The 24,790-nt window shown below is 49.2% G+C and overlaps 1 protein-coding gene across 1 annotated transcript; it reads left to right on the top strand.

The window, feature by feature from the left end:
• Positions 1–4,712: 4,712 nt before the first annotated feature.
• C10H11orf16 (chromosome 10 C11orf16 homolog) lies at positions 4,713–24,332 on the top strand. The gene is made up of 9 exons (XM_040410216.1): positions 4,713–4,726; positions 5,816–5,970; positions 7,616–7,781; positions 11,099–11,327; positions 13,109–13,795; positions 15,870–16,039; positions 23,426–23,598; positions 23,680–23,929; positions 24,111–24,332. Exons 2-9 carry the CDS (start codon positions 5,816–5,818, stop codon positions 24,225–24,227), a joined length of 1,947 nt encoding a protein of 648 aa, XP_040266150.1. The 5' UTR covers positions 4,713–4,726; the 3' UTR covers positions 24,228–24,332.
• Positions 24,333–24,790: the final 458 nt, after the last annotated feature.

Genomic DNA, 24,790 nt, shown 5'->3' with positions numbered 1-24,790 from the left:
TATCCCATATTCTGAAGGGCGATACCAAATATGTCTCGGATATTTCACATCTTACAAAATTTTCATGAAAAAAATTATTTTCCTGTTTCCTTTTACGGTTTTGTGAGAATCTGCCATCCGATCCCGGCCGGCTCGAGCTGAAGACACTGGCACCACTCACAAGATCATCATGATGGATGTATCTGTCAAGAGTCCTGGACTCCAGAGAGGCACTGGAATAAATACTGATACATTGTAACAAATCTTCAGCTCTCAGACTCTTTGTAAGTAATCAAGAATGTTTGTAGTCACTGACAGCAAGGAGAGATCTTGAAAATGAGGAGGAATTGCAGAATGTTTCATTATACAATGAGTAAAACAACATTTTTATTGCAGAAGAGGATCTAAAAAATAGCAAGAAAGACTGATACTTGTCCACTTGATGAAGTGTCAGCTCCTGGGCCCGGTGTGAGCATGCTCAGTGTATCTCCTATCAGATCACATTCCCAGCGGCTTCTATAGCAACCAACACAGTAACCAGGAAACATGAGCCCTGTAACCAGTAAACTGCTGCCGCCGGTCACATCACTGCAGGACGCGGCTGAGGACTGTGAGCTCAGGGTACAGAGCCGGGCACACTACCAGACCTGGTACAGTATACACATACTACATCACTGCAGGACGCGGCTGAGGACTGTGAGCTCAGGGTACAGAGCCGGGCACACTACCAGACCTGGTACAGTATACACATACTACATCACTGCAGGACGCGGCTGAGGACTGTGAGCTCAGGGTACAGAGCCGGGCACACTACCAGACCTGGTACAGTATACACATACTACATCACTGCAGGACGCGGCTGAGGACTGTGAGCTCAGGGTACAGAGCCGGGCACACTACCAGACCTGGTACAGTATACACATACTACATCACTGCAGGACGCGGCTGAGGACTGTGAGCTCAGGGTACAGAGCCGGGCACACTACCAGACCTGGTACAGTATACACATACTACATCACTGCAGGACGCGGCTGAGGACTGTGAGCTCAGGGTACAGCGCCGGGCACACTACCAGTCCTGGTACAGTATACACATACTACATCACTGCAGGACGCGGCTGAGGACTGTGAGCTCAGGGTACAGAGCCGGGCACACTACCAGACCTGGTACAGTATACACATACTACATCACTGCAGGACACGGCTGAGGACTGTGAGCTCAGGGTACAGAGCCGGGCACACTACCAGTCCTGGTACAGTATACACATACTACATCACTGCAGGACGCGGCTGAGGACTGTGAGCTCAGGGTACAGCGCCGGGCACACTACCAGACCTGGTACAGTATACACATACTACATCACTGCAGGACGCGGCTGAGGACTGTGAGCTCAGGGTACAGAGCCGGGCACACTACCAGTCCTGGTACAGTATACACATACTACATCACTGCAGGACGCGGCTGAGGACTGTGAGCTCAGGGTACAGCGCCGGGCACACTACCAGACCTGGTACAGTATACACATACTACATCACTGCAGGACGCGGCTGAGGACTGTGAGCTCAGGGTACAGCGCCGGGCACACTACCAGTCCTGGTACAGTATACACATACTACATCACTGCAGGACGCGGCTGAGGACTGTGAGCTCAGGGTACAGCGCCGGGCACACTACCAGACCTGGTACAGTATACACATACTACATCACTGGAGGACACGGCTGAGGACTGTGAGCTCAGGGTACAGCGCCGGGCACACTACCAGACCTGGTACAGTATACACATACTACATCACTGCAGGACGCGGCTGAGGACTGTGAGCTCAGGGTACAGAGCCGGGCACACTACCAGACCTGGTACAGTATACACATACTACATCACTGGAGGACGCGGCTGAGGACTGTGAGCTCAGGGTACAGCGCCGGGCACACTACCAGACCTGGTACAGTATACACATACTACATCACTGCAGGACGCGGCTGAGGACTGTGAGCTCAGGGTACAGAGCCGGGCACACTACCAGACCTGGTACAGTATACACATACTACATCACTGCAGGACACGGCTGAGGACTGTGAGCTCAGGGTACAGCGCCGGGCACACTACCAGACCTGGTACAGTATACACATACTACATCACTGCAGGACGCGGCTGAGGACTGTGAGCTCAGGGTACAGCGCCGGGCACACTACCAGACCTGGTACAGTATACACATACTACATCACTGCAGGACACGGCTGAGGACTGTGAGCTCAGGGTACAGCGCCGGGCACACTACCAGTCCTGGTACAGTATACACATACTACATCACTGCAGGACGCGGCTGAGGACTGTGAGCTCAGGGTACAGAGCCGGGCACACTACCAGACCTGGTACAGTATACACATACTACATCACTGCAGGACGCGGCTGAGGACTGTGAGCTCAGGGTACAGAGCCGGGCACACTACCAGACCTGGTACAGTATACACATACTACATCACTGCAGGACGCGGCTGAGGACTGTGAGCTCAGGGTACAGAGCCGGGCACACTACCAGACCTGGTACAGTATACACATACTACATCACTGCAGGACGCGGCTGAGGACTGTGAGCTCAGGGTACAGCGCCGGGCACACTACCAGACCTGGTACAGTATACACATACTACATCACTGCAGGACGCAGCTGAGGACTGTGAGCTCAGGGTACAGCGCCGGGCACACTACCAGTCCTGGTACAGTATACACATACTACATCACTGCAGGACGCAGCTGAGGACTGTGAGCTCAGGGTACAGCGCCGGGCACACTACCAGTCCTGGTACAGTATACACATACTACATCACTGCAGGACGCGGCTGAGGACTGTGAGCTCAGGGTACAGCGCGGGCACACTACCAGACCTGGTACAGTATACACATACTACATCACTGGAGGACACGGCTGAGGACTGTGAGCTCAGGGTACAGCGCCGGGCACACTACCAGACCTGGTACAGTATACACATACTACATCACTGCAGGACGCGGCTGAGGACTGTGAGCTCAGGGTACAGAGCCGGGCACACTACCAGACCTGGTACAGTATACACATACTACATCACTGGAGGACGCGGCTGAGGACTGTGAGCTCAGGGTACAGCGCCGGGCACACTACCAGACCTGGTACAGTATACACATACTACATCACTGCAGGACGCGGCTGAGGACTGTGAGCTCAGGGTACAGCGCCGGGCACACTACCAGTCCTGGTACAGTATACACATACTACATCACTGCAGGACGCGGCTGAGGACTGTGAGCTCAGGGTACAGAGCCGGGCACACTACCAGACCTGGTACAGTATACACATACTACATCACTGCAGGACGCGGCTGAGGACTGTGAGCTCAGGGTACAGAGCCGGGCACACTACCAGACCTGGTACAGTATACACATACTACATCACTGCAGGACGCGGCTGAGGACTGTGAGCTCAGGGTACAGAGCCGGGCACACTACCAGACCTGGTACAGTATACACATACTACATCACTGCAGGACGCGGCTGAGGACTGTGAGCTCAGGGTACAGCGCCGGGCACACTACCAGACCTGGTACAGTATACACATACTACATCACTGCAGGACGCAGCTGAGGACTGTGAGCTCAGGGTACAGCGCCGGGCACACTACCAGTCCTGGTACAGTATACACATACTACATCACTGCAGGACGCAGCTGAGGACTGTGAGCTCAGGGTACAGCGCCGGGCACACTACCAGTCCTGGTACAGTATACACATACTACATCACTGCAGGACGCGGCTGAGGACTGTGAGCTCAGGGTACAGCGCGGGCACACTACCAGACCTGGTACAGTATACACATACTACATCACTGCAGGACACGGCTGAGGACTGTGAGCTCAGGGTACAGCGCCGGGCACACTACCAGACCTGGTACAGTATACACATACTACATCACTGCAGGACGCGGCTGAGGACTGTGAGCTCAGGGTACAGCGCCGGGCACACTACCAGACCTGGTACAGTATACACATACTACATCACTGCAGGACGCGGCTGAGGACTGTGAGCTCAGGGTACAGAGCCGGGCACACTACCAGACCTGGTACAGTATACACATACTACATCACTGCAGGACGCGGCTGAGGACTGTGAGCTCAGGGTACAGCGCCGGGCACACTACCAGACCTGGTACAGTATACACATACTACATCACTGCAGGACGCGGCTGAGGACTGTGAGCTCAGGGTACAGCGCCGGGCACACTACCAGACCTGGTACAGTATACACATACTACATCACTGCAGGACGCGGCTGAGGACTGTGAGCTCAGGGTACAGCGCCGGGCACACTACCAGACCTGGTACTGTATACACATACTACATCACTGCAGGACGCGGCTGAGGACTGTGAGCTCAGGGTACAGAGCCGGGCACACTACCAGACCTGGTACAGTATACACATACTACATCACTGCAGGACGCGGCTGAGGACTGTGAGCTCAGGGTACAGAGCCGGGCACACTACCAGACCTGGTACAGTATACACATACTACATCACTGCAGGACGCGGCTGAGGACTGTGAGCTCAGGGTACAGCGCCGGGCACACTACCAGACCTGGTACAGTATACACATACTACATCACTGCAGGACGCAGCTGAGGACTGTGAGCTCAGGGTACAGCGCCGGGCACACTACCAGTCCTGGTACAGTATACACATACTACATCACTGCAGGACGCAGCTGAGGACTGTGAGCTCAGGGTACAGAGCCGGGCACACTACCAGACCTGGTACAGTATATACATACTACATTACTGCAGGACGCAGCTGAGGACTGTGAGCTCAGGGTACAGCGCCGGGCACACTACCAGACCTGGTACAGTATACACATACTACATCACTGCAGGACGCGGCTGAGGACTGTGAGCTCAGGGTACAGAGCCGGGCACACTACCAGACCTGGTACAGTATACACATACTACATCACTGCAGGACGCGGCTGAGGACTGTGAGCTCAGGGTACAGCGCCGGGCACACTACCAGACCTGGTACAGTATACACATACTACATCACTGCAGGACGCGGCTGAGGACTGTGAGCTCAGGGTACAGCGCCGGGCACACTACCAGACCTGGTACAGTATACACATACTACATCACTGCAGGACGCAGCTGAGGACTGTGAGCTCAGGGTACAGAGCCGGGCACACTACCAGACCTGGTACAGTATACACATACTACATCACTGGAGGACACGGCTGAGGACTGTGAGCTCAGGGTACAGCGCCGGGCACACTACCAGTCATTTTGTGACTTATGAATGGACAACATTCTTACTTTCCTTTGGTGGTCCGTTACAATGTATCAGTGTAGCCAATCCTCAGGCAGATGGCTTCTACCTGCACTGATACATTATAAAAAAACTACAGCTGTGTGACTAGGCAAGACAGGTTTTTAGTCTCTGAATATGAACATAAATGTTCCCACACACTGACAGCAAGCAGAGATAATAAAATGCACAGGAACTTTGCCAAATAAGTACTTTACAAAGTAGGTAATGGAAACATTCCCAATTCACATCTAGAGACTATTTACTGTCTGTTACAATGTATCAGTGTAGACTCTCTTTACAGCACACAGTAGACCATCTCCTTCCTGCCTGACCGTCTGTAACAATGTATCAGTCTGAAGCCCAGACAGAATAGCAGCTCACAGAGATCAGGGGGTCACAAGTGGTAGAGAACTGAGAATGTCTGCTCTGTACCAGCTCCTGTCCTCAGACCCGCCATAGTGATTGTCTGCTATATTTGTATATGAAACCAGCACATTAACCCATTGTTCACCTGGACAGATGGATGCTTGCGTGCCCTCCCTGTGCCTGGACCACAAATACTGCAGTGTGACGTCCCCCCTGTCTACACTCTCCTGCCACAGTCTACTTACACAGTGTGGCTGTACTGCTCCTGGACACCCATGTGTGACCACTCATCAAGCCACCCACAGCCGGTAAACCTCATCCGCCAGTCATAACGGAGGAGATGGAAGAAATATAGTCATCATATTCCTGTACATAGGAGCAGTATTATAGTAGTTATATTCCTGTACATAGGGGCAGTATTATAGTAGTTATATTCTTGTACATAGGAGGCAGTATTATAGTAGTTATATTCTTGTACATAGGAGCAGTATTATAGTAGTTATATTCTTGTACATAGGAGCAGTATTATAGTAGTTATATTCTTGTACATAGGAGCAGTATTATAGTAGTTATATTCTTGTACATAGGAGGCAGTATTATAGTAGTTATATTCCTGTACATAGGAGCAGTATTATAGTAGTTATATTCTTGTACATAGGAGGCAGTATTATAGTAGTTATATTCTTGTACATAGGAGCAGTATTATAGTAGTTATATTCTTGTACATAGGAGCAGTATTATAGTAGTTATATTCTTGTACATAGGAGCAGTATTATAGTATTTATATTCTTGTACATAGCAGCAGTATTATAGTAGTTATATTTTTGTACATAGGAGCAGTATTATAGTAGTTATATTCTTGTACATAGGAGCAGTATTATAGTAGTTATATTCTTGTACATAGGAGCAGTATTATAGTAGTTATATTCTTGTACATAGGAGGCAGTATTATAGTAGTTATATTCTTGTACATAGAAGCAGTATTATAGTAGTTATATTCCTGTACATAGGAGGCAGTATTATAGTAGTTATATTCTTGTACATAGGAGGCAGTATTATAGTAGTTATATTCTTGTACATAGGAGCAGTATTATAGTAGTTATATTCTTGTACATAGGAGGCAGTATTATAGTAGTTATATTCTTGTACATAGGAGGCAGTATTATAGTAGTTATATTCTTGTACATAGGAGCAGTATTATAGTAGTTATAGTCTTGTACATAGCAGCAGTATTATAGTAGTTATATTCTTGTACATAGGAGCAGTATTATAGTAGTTATATTCTTGTACATAGGAGCAGTATTATAGTAGTTATATTCTTGTACATAGGAGCAGTATTATAGTAGTTATATTCTTGTACATAGGAGGCAGTATTATAGTAGTTATATTCTTGTATATAGGAGCAGTATTATAGTAGTTATATTCTTGTACATAGGAGCAGTATTATAGTAGTTATATTCTTGTACATAGGAGCAGTATTATAGTAGTTATATTCCTGTACATGGGAGCAGTATTATAGTAGTTATATTCTTGTACATAGGAGCAGTATTATAGTAGTTATATTCTTGTACATAGGAGGCAGTGTTATAGTAGTTATATTCTTGTACATAGGAGCAGTATTATAGTAGTTATATTCTTGTACATAGGAGCAGTATTATAGTAGTTATATTCTTGTATATAGGAGCAGTATTATAGTAGTTATATTCTTGTACATAGGAGCAGTATTATAGTAGTTATATTCTTGTACATAGGAGCAGTATTACAGTAGTTATATTCTTGTACACAGGAGGCAGTATTATAGTAGTTATATTCTTATACATAGGAGGCAGTATTATAGTATTACATTCTTGCACATAGAGGACAGTATTATTGTAGGTTTCTCACGGTTGATCTGGTTATATTTTGCTCTGCATCTTGTAGTAGATAATTGATTTATTTTTCCTCTATTTACAGCCAATGTTCACTAACCAGTCCCTATCCTCATTACACTAGTGTGACTTGTAGAAAGATGACCGTCTCCCCCACATTTTCATGTCTAACTTCAATAATTAAGCGAGAAACTGTACTGGCCCGAAGAGACCCGGATGGATTCTACTATCTCGGTGTGGTGATACAAGAGGTAAGATCTATGCGGCTGTGTATTTTTCACTGTGCACTATGTGAGGCTGATAGCAGTGTCCACCGGTATACGTGGAGTATTCACTAAGCTGCTCCTCCGACATATAATAACTGTAACGGATCTCCTGGCACCCCGACTGGGTACCTCTGTTGATGGATGCTCCTAGTGCTTCCCGAGGGCTCCAAGCACTCCACTCAACACCGTAACCACCACAGGAACCAGGAAAAGGAACAGCTCTTACAAGAGCTAGTAGTTATAGCCAGGGGAGTATAGTAAATCTTCAGCGTAAGCAATCCCCAATGTCGATGAGTTACCCAAACACCAGCCTCAACATGATGAAGGGTAAAACAGGAACTACCTTTATTGAACACACAGCATTGACTTATATACACATTTTCCAACCAGGGTACCACCCCTGTGGACCTGGTTGGGAACTGAGGACATGACATAGCAGCCAATCCTTTACAGTTTAAACACAAAAACTAACCCTATTCAACAAACACAATGGCATTGTCTGTGACGCAATTAACAAACACAATGGCATTGTCTGTGACGCAATCAACAATGAACAACATGCAAACAGACATCTTCACCCCCTCCATAATGAATGAATAGGGAGAGAGGAGACACATGTGACGGGATTATCTCCTGAGTGTATCATAGGGTGATCTACTCATCTAGGAGACGGCTGCTCCTAGAGTAAGCGATCTTAATCCCATCCCTAACACAAGCAGTGGGAGTCTCAGTGCAGAGTTAACTCTTTTTGTGTTGCTGAATCCACACCATGCACCTTTAATGGGCAATAGGAAATATGTGGCATATACATTCCACACATAAATCAGGGTTCATAGTTCCTTGTAACCCCAAAAGGTCTGAGGGGGTCTCCATAGTTCTGGGTCCATAATTCGTAGGAAGTAGGCTGGCCCTCAGGCTTCTCCAGCAGCCCCAGTGACGGTTCAGTCCGTCACATTTCTCCCCTCCCAACAGTAGACTAACCAGGTACCTGACCTCCTGTGGGTCGGTGCCTGAGTTAGTTGAGTAGCCCACCCATAAACAAACACTGGTCCTGTTGAACTCTGGGTCCTGGCTCTGTTCTGTATGTCCCCAGCTTTTGAGTGGGCATCTGCTACTCCTTGCTTCATTGTTGTTCTCTAGCTTGGAGCTGTGGGTACTTGGTGGGCAGAGGCCAACTGCGCTCTGCCCAGATGCCAGGTCTTCCGCTGGGATGGGGTCAGGCAATTCTACCCCCAGGACCTTGTTGTGGATCGGCTGTGGAAAGCAGAGATTGCTTAAATCCTCCTCCTGGCATTCCTGCGGGGTTGGTGGGGGATCTGTACCGGCTGTCCAGCATCCCTGTAGGTCTGGTGCTGAGACCGCGGTCCCATCTGCACCATCAGAGTTAGAGGTGCTGTCCCCCTATGGTTGGGGAGAGAGACCAATTGTCTCCTCTCCCTTCAAGGTAAACTGCCGCTGGGGAGCAGGACCGACTGTCCCTACTCCCTGAAACTCCGGCTGCCGTTGGGGATCTGGGCCGACAGCCCAGCATCCCTGTAGGGCCGGTGGAGAGATCTCGGTCCCATCTCCACCTGCCATATGGGGTTCCCCCCAGGACCAGTCTATTAGGTCCCCTACCTCTGTAGCTGGTACTGAAGCAGGGGATACTTCAGTTGGGTCTTCCCAGCTGTAGGGTTGTAGGTCTGGGACTGCCACCCAGCTCTCTGGCAGTGTATATTGGGGCCGAATTGAGCTGAGGAAGTATCGGTAATCCTGCTCCAGCTCCATTGTCACTAGAGATGCCAGGTCTTGTCTCACCTCTCTCGCTGTAGCCCAATCATGCATAGCCTCCCTGTGGTCATAGATATCCCAGAACCGGGACTTTCCAGCATCTCCGAACTCCAGTTCTGCGAAGGACTCAAACAGGCCAGGGCCATCATAATCCTCACCCTCGGGTCTGTCGTGCTCAGCCATCCAGGGGGAGTGCCGAATCACATACCACCAGAGTGCCTGGTAGGCGTCGTCTAGCCAAAGCTCCTTCCATACCAGACTCTCGAGTTCTGCCACCCACTCATCCAGGGGCTGCTTTCCCAGAAGGGTCATTCGCAGGGCCACTCGCATCCGCAACTGCTGCCCCTCACTGGGGAGACTCTCGCCCCGCCGACGCTGTACATCTTCCAGTGCCTCGTGCCAGATGCCTTTCCGGACTGCATCCCTCTAGTCCATGTAATCCTCCTCGTCGTAGTGGAACGCTGTCCAAAGACTAGCGATTCCATCCTGCTGTAGCCAGGGGCGCTGTACGGATACTAGCGTTGCCCTCAATATGCTCCACGAACGGTGTCTCCGAGCTGCTTCTCCTTGCACTAGGACGCCATCCCACTGCTGCCACCACTGTAACGGATCTCCTGGCACCCCGACTGGCTACCTCAGTTGATGGATGCTCCTAGTGCTTCCCGAGAACTCCAAGCACTCCACTCAACACCGTAACCACCACAGGAACCAGGAACAGCTCTTACAAGAGCTAGTAGTTATAACCAGGGGAGTATAGAAAATCTTCAGCGTAAGCAATCCCCAGTGTCAGTTACCCAAACACCAGCCTCAACATGATCAAGGGTAAAACAGGAACTCTTTATTGAACACACAAGCATTGACTTATATACACATTTTCCAACAAGGGTACCACCCCCGTGGACCTGGTTGGGAACTGAGGACAAGACATAGCAGCCAATCCTTTACAGCTTTACAGTTTAAACACAAAAACTAACCCTATTCAACAAACACAATGGCATTGTCTGTGACGCAATTAACAAACACAATGGCATTGCCTGTGAGCACTCAATAACACAATGGCATTGTCTTTGACGCAATCAACAATGAACAACATGCGAAACAGACATCTTCACCCCCTCCATAATGAATGAATGGGAAGAGGAGACACATGTGATGGGATTATCTCCTGAGTGTATCATAGGGTGATCTACTCATCTAGGAGACGGCTGCTCCTAGAGTCAGCTATCTTAATCCCATCCCTAACACAAGCAGTGGGAGTCTCAGTGCAGAGTTAACCCTTTTTGTGTTGCTGGATTCACACCCTGCACCTTTAATGGGCAATAGGAAATACGTGGCATATAAATTCCACACATAAATCAGGGTTCATAGTTCCTTGTAACCCCAAAAGGTCTGAGGGGGTCTCCATAGTTCTGGGTCCATAGTCCGTAGGAAGGAGGCTGGCCCTCAGGCTTCTCCAGCAGCCCCAGTGATGGTTCAGTCCGTCACAATAACATATAAAAACTCTTAAATTTCTCATGCACTTCTCACAACAGGAAGAATCTGGAGCGTTCCTAATTGAATTTACCAAACCGTGTGTGGATGGAGAGCGTTTCCCCGCCATTCTCCAGAAAACAAGTGTGTGTGACATCATCCAGCATGAGGAGGCGCTGAGACACTGCATTGTGCCAGGGGACAACGTGTTAGCTCCCTGGGAACCGCAGCTGATCAGATATGGACCAGGGACGGTCATTCTGGGCTTGGAGACGAGGGACCCCCTGAGAGGTACCAAGCCTCATTCTTACAGTCCCTGTACAGATCCACAGACATTCTCATACAAACCGCATCCAGTGTCACTTACTTTATATTTTCCAAGAAGAATGCAGCCATGTATTTCTAACATTAGACAACGGCAGATTTATTTTAGAAATTTCTGCGACTGTATCTTTAATCTAAATTGAGTTTTCAGAAAGACTTGCAGGTGCTAACTCACCGGTTGGTTCTTCCAAAATTCAGTTCAGGTGCAGTAAGTTTCTGCCATGTGTGAATATAGCTTTCTATCAGTCTTAAAGGGCTTCTGTCGCTCCACTAAACTCTTATTTTTTTTTTGTCTCCTTAAAACCCTTATGCTGCGATTTCTCAATATATAGGGCTATTACTCAGTTTGGTTCAGTAGTTATATAAAAAAACGGACTTTTATAATATGCTAATTACCTCTCTAGCAGCAGGTAGGGCGGCTACCGCATCCTCCATTCATAATGACGCCCCCTCCTCATGTTGATTGACAGGGCCAGCGAATGCGCTCCTCCTCTGACTGGCCCTGTCTGCGTTTTAAATCTCGCGCCGGTCTTCAGTTGGCGCAGGCGCACTGAGTGGAGGACGCTCGCTCGGCCGCTCCATCCTCAGTGCGCCTGCGCCGATGACGTCACATGTACACCCGACGCAGGCGCACTGAGGATGGGGCGGCCGAGCGAGCGTCCTCCACTCAGTGCCCTAAATATTGAGAAATCGCAGCATAAGGATTTTAAGGAGACAAAAAATAAATGAGTTTAGTGGAGCGACAGAAGCCCTTTAAGCCTCATGCACACGTCCATACAGTACAGCAGCGGTGGCACGAAGCTCACGGCGTCATAGCAACCAATGACGCTGCGCGCTCCTGCACTCAGCAGGAATCCAGGCCGGTATCTCATGGTCCGTGTTCCACGGACGTGTGCATGAGGCCTTAGGCTTTGTTCACATCTCCGTTCCGGCATATAGCAGCCTGCTGGACCCCCACTGACTGCAATGAGGTCTGGCAGTCATCCAGACAATTTCCGGCATAAATGCCGGGTTTCGGACGAACAAAAACTGCTGCATGCAACGTTTTTTTGTCCGGCCAACAGCTGGTGTTTGCGCCAGATCAGGCAGCTTTTCGAAATGGAGATGAGAACGCAGCCTTACACAATGGTCACTGATTGCAAGAACGAGAAGCACTCCAGTGCAGCGTCCCTTAGCTCGGGCTTACTCAGAATCAGTAATTCTGTGACTTTATTGTATAGTTTGCATTTTACTTTTCTCACCGCTGTGACGATCTCTGCTTTCTGTCAGTGAATGGAGACATTCTTGCTTAACATTCCCATACAGTCTTAAAAGATATCTGACAGTGTAGACAATCCTCTGCGAGTTGGACTGCTGACTGAGACATTGTAACAAAGTATCAGAAGAGGAGTGAGATTTTAGTTGACAGAGGATTGTCTGCACTCATACATTGTGCCGTACCCTCAGCTGTGCGAGTCCAGGGCGCGCTCTTGAATTGCTGGATGTTATGAATGTCACCTTTTTATGTACAAAAGCAGGGATCTTGAAAATGGTGAGGAAAGCTCTTCCTTTCTGCTTAGTGGGAATGTGGACGTGGTTAGCCATGTAAATTAGGCGCACACCAGATTTATCAAATGCAACTTTTTTAAAAAGTCACAAAAATGTCCAAAGGTCTCATGTTTAAAGATGTGCCACATTTATCAATCCTGAGCTCCCTGTTGCACCCCATATACAATTGTGTACGGATAATATTTTATTTTTTCCTGCAGCCACCGAGGATGAGGAGCTGATGATCAGTTTCTGGAATGGCAAAAAATCAACAGTCCCGCTCCGGGTGGCCGTGTGGATCTCGCCAACGGTTTACCACAGGATTGTAGACGCCTTTCACCGTCCAATCGGCAGACGATTGTCCACCCAGGTCACAGCACAGAGCAGCACGACGTATGTCATCCGTGACCGCTGCGCCGCAGTGCCGATCCCTGTGTGCTCCGCCGACCACTTCCACAAACACAGATGGAACCATTATCACAGCGTCCACCCACATCTCCCCCACTGTCCCTGCTGCTGCTTCCCCACCCGCTCCGGATGTACCTGCTGCCATGACTCCAAATGTCAGGACTGGTGGTCCCTGTCACCCAGGACCACCGTCTACATCCAGGGGATGAAGGAGCCGGGCAATGCAGAATTATACTCATCCAGGAAGATGAAAGCAGACAGCCGCAGGCAGAGTGGACGTCACTTCTCCTCCTCCTCCTCATCGTCTGAGCCTGGAGGTGAGGAGTCTTTGGATGATGAGAGTGATGATGAGACAAGTCGGACCCCGCAGAGTACAATGGTGGACAGCGCCGTGAACACGGACTCCAGTCTGTGGGAGAAGCCAAGCCTGGACATTAGTGACCGCCCTGAATGGAAATATTGGAAGAGGAGCCAACCAGAGCCCTTCTACCGAAAGCCAGGTGAGAACAGACAGAGATGCGGCGCTCGACGAAATGACATCAGGCCAACATAGCAGCAGTTCAGCGTGGACTTGATGGACTCTTGTCTTTTTCCAACTTTCACAACTCTGAGGGGTCATTTAGCAAACTGGCGTTAAGTAGAACTGGCCTAGTCGCCCATAGCAACCAATCCGATTCCTCCTCTCATTTTCCAAAGGAGCTGTCCATGCAGTCAGCAGGGTAAAGCCCCATTCACATGCAGCAGAATCCGTCTGTAATCTTCATGCAGATCTGAGGCGCAACCGCTGCAGGAATCCAGTGTCGGCCTGGATCGGATCCCAATGTGTGAACACACCCTTAGGGTCCATTCACACGTCTGCAATTCTGTTCCGCATTTTGCGGAACGGAATTGCAGACCCATTCATTTCTATGGGGCCGCACGATGTGCAGCCCGGATCCGGAATTGCGGGTCCACACTTCTGGGTCCGCAATTTCGTTCCAGAAAAAAATAGAACATGTCCTATTCTTGTCTGCAATTGCGGACAAGATTAGGCATTTTCTATTAAGTGGCGGCGATGTGCGGTCCCGTACTCCCCACCGATTGTCTGCTACAATGGAATCCAGGATGATACATTTTACCTGCACTGATGACATTGTAACAAAATATCAGCAGAGAGGTCTGTGCTGCTGAGACACTTTAAGATCTCTGCTTTGTCAGGGAATGGAATCTTTATTTACAACTGGAAAACAGAGCAGATCCTTTTCACACAGCTGCGGGCACGTAACAATGTATCAGTCCAGACATGTGTTAACTTATGGGGTCATTCATCAAATTGGTGTAAAGGAGAACGGGCTCAGTCGCCCATAGCAACCAATCAGATTCCACCTTCAATTTAGTATAGTGGAAAATAAAAGGAGGAATCTGATTGGTTGCTATGGGCGACTGAGCCCGTTCTCCTTTACACCAGTTTGATAAATGACCCCATAAGTTAACACGTCTGGACTGATACATTGTTACGTGCCCGCAGCTGTGTGAAAAGGATCTGCTCTGTTTTCCAGTTGTAAATAAAGATTCCATTCCCTGACAAAGCAGAGATCTTAAAAAAGGGGATGAATCAGGATCCAATGCCTCCAATTATTATATTTTGGCGGAGACATATAATGATTATGTGGTCTTCAAGGCTATGGACACCTTTGGGGGTATTTTTTTTTAAAATAATTGCATTGTACTCCTTCTAAGCTAAAATCATCTCTTCCTTTTTTCTGTACGGAGCTGAGATGCTCCATTAGCAGCCTCTGATTTTCTGTGTTTTCCGTCATCTGAGGAGCTGACGGACTCCTTATCTCTGCTCTCTGACATTATAGCCCTCATCTCACTGATAAGAATGTGGTAAATAAGCGTTTCTGACTCTTAGGCTACTTTCACACTAGTGGCAACCTTCTGGTGGGGGAACAGCCAGCTGGATCCGTGCTGCCGCTAGTGCACGCGTGCTGCTGGAAATCCGCTCCAGCCCCATTCACTATAATGGTGGCGAGCCGGAGGTCTAGCCGCAGCTCGGCAAACATGCCGAGAGGCGTCCGGAATAAAATTACGGCATGTTTGCCGTGCTGCAGCCGGACCTCGCCACCATTATAGTGAATGGGGCCAGAGCGGACTTCGGGCAGCACGCGTGCACTAGCGTCAGCATGGATCCGGCAGGGGGCAGCCTGCTGGAGAAGGCTGCCGCTAATGTGAAAGTAGCCTTAGTAATTTAGAGATCAGGTTTATCAGATGACGGCACAAAGTTAAAGCACCAGTCACACAGCTAGACAGTTAACCCCTTGTGACAGAACAGCTCAATATTTTTAATAAAGGCCAATTGAAAATATGATTTTTATCCAAAAATTAGTAAAATGCAATCATAAACAAAAATTGCCTGTGAAGGTGTTCATAGCGGTATCTGCATGACCGAGCCTAATGACGCTTGTGATGGGACCCTCGGGGGGTTGGTCACGGTTTTTGGTGTGTTTCCTGCCTCCAGTACAGTGTGAACAAGGCCGAAGGACGTCTTGTATCTGACAAAATCTGACACAGAAATAATTCTACATCTTACAGGAATAATCAAATCAAAGAATAAATTGACGTCAGATCTGAGGGCCGCGCTGTCTGATACGGTCGGGTCATCCAACCAAAGCTCCTTATTCGAAACCATTTCAGAATCACCGGTCAGACGCTTAACCATGAAAGACGTTCTGGTTCATACGGATTTTAACCTTTCCCAAAATGTAAGTAATCAGGAGTATTACTGTATACTAGTGCAGAGGTCGCCATAACGCCTGTAGAAGCGTCATAGACGCCTGTCCAGGACATTTAACTCCCTGAAAACAGTCTAAGTGAAGCAATATGCCTTAGACTTTTCCCTGCCATTCATCAGTGCAGGACGCGCTGTGACCGGCGCAGCGATACTGCCAGCGCCTGAAATAACCAATGACAAAGCTCCGAACAGCAAGGAGCTTTGTTATTGCTGGTTTGGCGGGCTGCCGGAGCGATACAGGGCCCTACAGCAGGGGAAGCCGGCGGGAGATGTAAGGAGGAGGGGCCGGCTGTAGTAAGGACCCCGACAAACATGGCGGCAGTGGAACTGAAGACTACTACAGATCAAGGTTGACGTGCAGAACAAGGTGACAGCAGCAGCAGTGTGTGATGTATATAGTGCAGGGTGTGATGTATGCGGTGCAGGGTGTGATGTATGAGGTGCAGGGTGTGATGTATGTGGTGCAGGGTGTGATGTATGCGGTGCAGTGTGTGATGTATATAGTGCAGGGTGTGATGTGATGTATGCGGTGCAGGGTGTGATGTATGCGGTGCAGTGTGTGATGTATGCGGTGCAGTGTGTGATGTATGTGGTGCAGGGTGTGATGTATGCGGTGCAGGGTGTGATGTATGCGGTGCAGGGTGTGATGTATATAGTGCAGGGTGTGATGTATATAGTGCAGGGTGTGATGTATGTGGTGCAGGGTGTGATGTATGTGGTGCAGGGTGTGATGTATGCGGTGCAGGGTGTGATGTATGTGGTGCAGGGTGTGATGTATGCGGTGCAGTGTGTGATGTATATAGTGCAGGGTGTGATGTGATGTATGCGGTGCAGGGTGTGATGTATGCGGTGCAGTGTGTGATGTATGCGGTGCAGTGTGTGATGTATGTGGTGCAGGGTGTGATGTATGTGGTGCAGTGTGTGATGTATGTGGTGCAGGGTGTGATGTATGTGGTGCAGGGTGTGATGTATGTGGTGCAGGGTGTGATGTATGTGGTGCAGGGTGTGATGTATGTGGTGCAGGGTGTGATGTATGTGGTGCAGGGTGTGATGTATGTGGTGCAGTGTGTGATGTATGTGGTGCAGTGTGTGATGTATGAGGTGCAGGGTGTGATGTATGCGGTGCAGGGTGTGATGTATGCGGTGCAGTGTGTGATGTATATAGTGCAGGGTGTGATGTGATGTATGCGGTGCAGGGTGTGATGTATGCGGTGCAGTGTGTGATGTATGTGGTGCAGTGTGTGATGTATGTGGTGCAGGGTGTGATGTATATAGTGCAGTGTGTGATGTATGCGGTGCAGTGTGTGATGTATGTGGTGCAGTGTGTGATGTATGCGGTGCAGGGTGTGATGTGATGTATGCGGTGCAGGGTGTGATGTATGCGGTGCAGTGTGTGATGTATGTGGTGCAGTGTGTGATGTATGTGGTGCAGTGTGTGATGTATGCGGTGCAGTGTGTGATGTATGTGGTGCAGTGTGTGATGTATGCGGTGCAGGGTGTGATGTGATGTATGCGGTGCAGGGTGTGATGTATGCGGTGCAGTGTGTGATGTATGTGGTGCAGTGTGTGATGTATGTGGTGCAGGGTGTGATGTATATAGTGCAGTGTGTGATGTATGCGGTGCAGTGTGTGATGTATGTGGTGCAGTGTGTGATGTATGCGGTGCAGGGTGTGATGTGATGTATGCGGTGCAGGGTGTGATGTATGCGGTGCAGGGTGTGATGTATGCGGTGCAGTGTGTGATGTATGTGGTGCAGTGTGTGATGTATGTGGTGCAGTGTGTGATGTATGTGGTGCAGTGTGTGATGTATGTGGTGCAGTGTGTGATGTATGTGGTGCAGTGTGTGATGTATGTGGTGCAGGGTCTGATGTATGTGGTGCAGGGTGTGATGTATATAGTGCAGTGTGTGATGTATATAGTGCAGTGTGTGATGTATATAGTGCAGTGTGTGATGTATGTGGTGCAGGGTGTGATGTATGTGGTGCAGGGTGTGATGAGTGTGGTGCAGGGTGTGATGAGTGTGGTGCAGGGTGTGATGTATGTGGTGCAGGGTGTGATGTACGTAGTGCAGTCTATGATGTGATATATGTGGTGCAGTGTGTGATGTGATGTACGTAGCGCAGTGTGTGATGTGATATATGTAATGCAGTCTATGATATATGTGGCACAGTGTGTGATGTATGTGGTGCAGTGTGTGATGTGATATATGTGGCACAGGGTGTGATGTATGTGGTGCAGGGTGTGATGTATGTGGTGCAGGGTGTGATGTATGTGGTGCAGTGTGTGATGTATGTGGTGCAGTGTGTGATGTATGTGGTGCAGGGTGTGATGTATGTGGTGCAGGGTGTGATGTGATGTACGTAGCGCAGTGTGTGATGTGATATATGTAATGCAGTCTATGATATATGTGGCACAGTGTGTGATGTATGTGGTGCAGTGTGTGATGTGATGTATGTGGTGCAGTGTGTGATGTGATGTATGTAGCGCAGTGTGATATGTGTAGTGCAGTGTGTGATGTATGTAGTGCAGTGTGTGATGTGATGTACGTAGCGCAGTGTGTGATGTGATGTATGTGGTGCAGTGTGTGGTGTGATGTGATGTATGTAGCGCAGTGTGATATGTGTAATGCAGTCTATGATATATGTGGTGCAGTGTGTGATGTGATGTACGTAGCGCAGTGTGCGATGTGATATATGTAATGCAGTCTATGATATATGTGGCACAGTGTGTGATGTATGTGGTGCAGTGTGTGATGTGATGTACGTAGCGCAGTGTGCGATGTGATATATGTAATGCAGTCTATGATATATGTGGCACAGTGTGTGATGTATGTAGCGCAGTGTGTGATGTGATGTACGTAGCGCAGTGTGTGATGTGATGTGATGTACGTAGCGCAGTGTGTGATGTGATATATGTAATGCAGTCTATGATATATGTGGCACAGTGTGTGATGTGATGTATGTGGTGCAGTGTGTGATGTGATATATGTAATGCAGTCTATGATATATGTGGCACAGTGTGTGATATGTGTAGTGCAGTGTGTGATGTATGTGGTGCAGTGTGTGATGTGATGTACGTAGCGCAGTGTGTGATATATGTGGCACAGGGTGTGATGTATGTGGTGCAGGGTGTGATGTATGTGGTGCAGGGTGTGATGTATGTGGTGCAGTCTATGATGTGATATATGTGGCACAGTGTGTGATGTGATGTATGTGGTGCAGTGTGTGATGTGATATATGTAATGCAGTCTATGATATATGTGGCACAGTGTGTGATGTATGTGGTGCAGTGTGTGATGTGATGTATGTAGCGCAGTGTGATATGTGTAGTGCAGTGTGTGATGTATGTGGTGCAGTGTGTGATGTGATGTACGTAGCGCAGTGTGTGATATATGTGGCACAGGGTGTGATGTATGTGGTGCAGGGTGTGATGTATGTGGTGCAGGGTGTGATGTATGTGGTGCAGTCTATGATGTGATATATGTGGCACAGTGTGTGATGTATGTAGCGCAGTGTGTGATGTGATATATGTGGCACAGGGTGTGATGTATGTGGTGCAGTCTATGATGTGATATATGTGGCACAGTGTGTGATGTACGTAGCGCAGTGTGTGATGTGATATATGTAATGCAGTCTATGATATATGTAGCGCAGTGTGATATGTGTAGTGCAGTGTGTGATGTATGTTGTACATATATCATACACTGCCCTACCTACATGACACACTGGATTACGTACATCACACACTGCATTAGGGCACTTTCACACTTGCGTTTTTCTTTTCCGGCACTGAGTTCCGCCCTAGGGGCTCTATACCGGAAAATAACTGATCAGATTCATCCTAATGCATTCTGAATGGAGAGCGATCCGTTAAGGACGCATCAGGACGTCTTCAGTTCAGTCTTTTTGACTGTTCAGGACGGAGATAATATCGCAGCATGCTACGGTTTTATCTCCGTCCAAAATTCCGGAACACTTGCATATCCGGCCCCGAGTGTTCCAGCAAAACGGATCCGGCATTGCGGTCTGCGCATGCTCAGACCGCAAAAAATGTAAACAAAAATAAATGCCGGATCCGTTTTTCCGGATGACACCGGAGAGACGTATCTGGCATTTCAATGCATTTGTCAGACGGATCAGGATCCTGATCCGTCTGACAAATGCCATCAGTTTACATACGGTTTGACGGATCCGGCAGGAAGTTCAGGTGACGGAACTGCCTGCCGGAATCCTCTGCCGCAAGTGTGAAAGTCGCCTTACATACATGGCACACTGCACTAGATGCATCACACACTAGTAACAGTTTATAAGGCTGAGAATGCCGCCTATCCATCACTAGAGATCAGCGGTTCCATCACTGAGAATGCCGCCTATCCATCACTAGAGATCAGCGGTGACATCACTGAGAATGCCGCCTATCCATCACTAGAGATCAGCGGTGACATCACTGAGAATGCCGCCTATCCATCACTAGAGATCAGCGGTGACATCACTGAGAATGCCGCCTATCCATCACTAGAGATCAGCGGTGACATCACTGAGAATGCCGCCTATCCATCACTAGAGATCAGCGGTGACATCACTGAGAATGCCGCCTATCCATCACTAGAGATCAGCGGTGACATCACTGAGAATGCCGCCTATCCATCACTAGAGATCAGCGGTGACATCACTGAGAATGCCGCCTATCCATCACTAGAGATCAGCGGTGACATCACTGAGAATGCCACCTATCCATCACTAGAGATCAGCGGTGACATCACTGAGAATGCAGCCTATCCATTCACTAGAGATCAGCGGTGACATCACTGAGAATGCCACCTATCCATCACTAGAGATCAGCGGTGACATCACTGAGAATGCCGCCTATCCATCACTAGAGAGCAGCAGTGACATCACTGAGAATGCAGCCTATCCATTCACTAGAGATCAGCAGTGACATCACTGAGAATGCAGCCTATCCATTCACTAGAGATCAGCGGTGACATCACTGAGCATGCCGCCTATCCATCACTAGAGATCAGCGGTGACATCACTGAGAATGCCACCTATCCATCACTAGAGATCAGCGGTGACATCACTGAGAATGCCGCCTATCCATCACTAGAGATCAGCGGTGACATCACTGAGAATGCCGCCTATCCATCACTAGAGATCAGCGGTGACATCACTGAGAATGCCGCCTATCCATCACTAGAGATCAGCGGTGACATCACTGAGCATGCCGCCTATCCATCACTAGAGATCAGCGGTGACATCACTGAGAATGCCACCTATCCATCACTAGAGATCAGCGGTGACATCACTGAGAATGCCGCCTATCCATCACTAGAGATCAGCGGTGACATCACTGAGAATGCCGCCTATCCATCACTAGAGATCAGCAGTGACATCACTGAGAATGCAGCCTATCCATTCACTAGAGATCAGCAGTGACATCACTGAGAATGCCGCCTATCCATCACTAGAGAGCAGCAGTGACATCACTGAGAATGCCGCCTATCCATCACTAGAGATCAGCGGTGACATCACTGAGAATGCCGCCTATCCATCACTAGAGATCCGCAGTGACATCACTGAGAATGCCGCCTATCCATCACTAGAGATCAGCGGTGACATCACTGAGAATGCCGCCTATCCATCACTAGAGATCAGCGGTGACATCACTGAGAATGCCGCCTATCCATCACTAGAGATCAGCAGTGACATCACTGAGAATGCCGCCTATCCATCACTAGAGATCAGCAGTGACATCACTGAGAATGCAGCCTATCCATTCACTAGAGATCAGCGGTGACATCACTGAGAATGCCGCCTATCCATCACTAGAGATCAGCAGTGACATCACTGAGAATGCCGCCTATCCATCACTAGAGATCAGCGGTGACATCACTGAGAATGCCGCCTATCCATCACTAGAGATCAGCGGTGACATCACTGAGAATGCCGCCTATCCATCACTAGAGAGCAGCAGTGACATCACTGAGAATGCCGCCTATCCATCACTAGAGATCAGCGGTGACATCACTAAGAATGCAGCCTATCCATCACTAGAGATCAGCAGTGACATCACCGAGAATGCCACCTATCCATCACTAGAGATCAGCAGTGACATCACTGAGAATGCCGCCTATCCATCACTAGAGATCAGCAGTGACATCACTGAGAATGCCGCCTATCCATCACTAGAGATCAGCGGTGACATCACTGAGAATGCCGCCTATCCATCACTAGAGATCCGCAGTGACATCACTGAGAATGCCGCCTATCCATCACTAGAGATCAGCGGTGACATCACTAAGAATGCAGCCTATCCATCACTAGAGATCAGCAGTGACATCACCGAGAATGCCACCTATCCATCACTAGAGATCAGCAGTGACATCACTGAGAATGCCGCCTATCCATCACTAGAGATCAGCAGTGACATCACTGAGAATGCCGCCTATCCATCACTAGAGATCAGCGGTGACATCACTGAGAATGCCGCCTATCCATTCACTGGAGATCAGCAGTGACATCACTGAGAATGCCGCCTATCCATCACTAGAGAGCAGCAGTGACATCACTGAGAATGCCGCCTATCCATCACTAGAGATCAGCGGTGACATCACTGAGAATGCCGCCTATCCATTCACTAGAGATCAGCAGTGACATCACTGAGAATGCCACCTATCCATCACTAGAGAGCAGCAGTGACATCACTGAGAATGCCGCCTATCCATCACTAGAGATCAGCAGTGACATCACTGAGAATGCCGCCTATCCATCACTAGAGATCAGCGGTGACATCACTGAGAATGCCGCCTATCCATTCACTAGAGATCAGCGGTGACATCACTGAGAATGCCGCCTATCCATTCACCAGAGATCAGTGGTGACATCACTGAGAATGCCGCCTATCCATTCATTAAAGATCAGCGGTGACATCACCGAGAATGCCGCCTATCCATCACTAGAGATCAGTGGTGACATCACTGAGAATGCCGCCTATCCATCACTAGAGATCAGCGGTGACATCACTGAGAATGCATCCTATCCATCACTAGAGATCAGCGGTGACATCACTGAGAATGCCGCCTATCCATCACTAGAGATCAGCGGTGACATCACTGAGAATGCCGCCTATCCATTCACTAGAGATCAGCGGTGACATCACTGAGAATGCCGCCTATCCATCACTAGAGATCAGCGGTGACATCACTGAGAATGCATCCTATCCATCACTAGAGATCAGCGGTGACATCACTGAGAATGCCGCCTATCCATTCACTAGAGATCAGCGGTGACATCACTGAGAATGCCGCCTATCCATCACTGCTCTTGGTTCATTACGTCTACTATCCATTCTTTACAGGTACAATCGCCCCCCGCGGGTGAACGTCTTGGGGAGTCAGACGCCATTACACTGCGGGAGAAGCAGGAGAAGCAGAAACGTCAACACAAGAAGAAAATGAAACATCTAGAATGGGAGCGAAAGAGGGAAGATGAGGCCGGCCAGAAATCCAGTGACCAGCAGGAGGCGCACAGGTGCCCGACACCCAGGTCGTCTACACCCGAGGCCTCCAGACACGGCTAGGACCATAACGGTGTCTTCTATATCCACCTTAGGCTGAAAACCCTTCGCCGTCTACAGAACGAGGAGCAGAAGCTGAAGGACAAACAAGCCCGAAATGTGACCAGTATGAAGGCCAAGATGGCTGCACACGAGGAGCGCAGCGAGCGCCACCAAACCTTAGCTACTGAGGATAAGAAGAAGGAAGAGCACAGGCTGGGCCACCTGAGGAGGGTCCGGGAGAGGATCGACCAGAAGGAATTCGAGAAGTGTGTGGCCAATGAGCAGCGAGAAAGGAATCACATGGTTAGTGTATGCGCTCTGCGAGCAGGACCGGATCACAAAGGGTGTCTACATTCACAGACAGCAGGCAGAGATCCTTGACATTTCCAGTAACCCTATATGTCACCGGCAGAATGGCGCAGACGACGGGGTGCGTGCAGTGACGCCGCGCGTCTCACCTTCAGTCACTACTTTATCTTCACAGGAGGCGCAGAGCCGAAGACTTCAGGATCATTACAAAGAAGTGGCTGAAAGAGTCCTCCAAGCAGAGCAACGAGGAGGGCGAAGCGGACACCGCAGAGAGCAGCTTATGGAGGAGTAGAGGCCGCATAGAGGGGGTCAGAGGGAGTCATAGAGGGGGTCAGAGGGAGTCATAGAGGGGGTCAGAGGGAGTCATAGAGGGGGTCAGAGGGAGTCATAGAGGGGGTCAGAGGGAGTCATAGAGGGGGTCAGAGGGAGTCATAGAGGGGGTCAGAGGGAGTCATAGGGAGTCATAGAGGGGGTCACAGGGAGTCATAGAGGGGGTCACAGGGAGTCATAGAGGGGGTCACAGGGAGTCATAGAGGGGGTCACAGGGAGTCATAGAGGGGGTCACAGGGAGTCATAGAGGGGGTCACAGGGAGTCATAGAGGGGGTCACAGGGAGTCATAGAGGGGGTCACAGGGAGTCATAGAGGGGGTCACAGGGAGTCATAGAGGGGGTCACAGGGAGTCATAGAGGGGGTCAGAGGGAGTCATAGAGGGGGTCAGAGGGAGTCATAGAGGGGGTCACAGGGAGTCATAGAGGGGGTCACAGGGAGTCATAGAAGGGGTCACAGGGAGTCATAGAAGGGGTCACAGGGAGTCATAGAAGGGGTCACAGGGAGTCATACAGGGGGTCAGAGGG

This window comes from Bufo bufo, chromosome 10, assembly GCF_905171765.1.
Source record: "Bufo bufo chromosome 10, aBufBuf1.1, whole genome shotgun sequence".
NCBI classification, from domain to species: Eukaryota; Metazoa; Chordata; class Amphibia; order Anura; family Bufonidae; genus Bufo; species Bufo bufo.
This window is presented reverse-complemented; position numbering and strand designations above follow the sequence as displayed.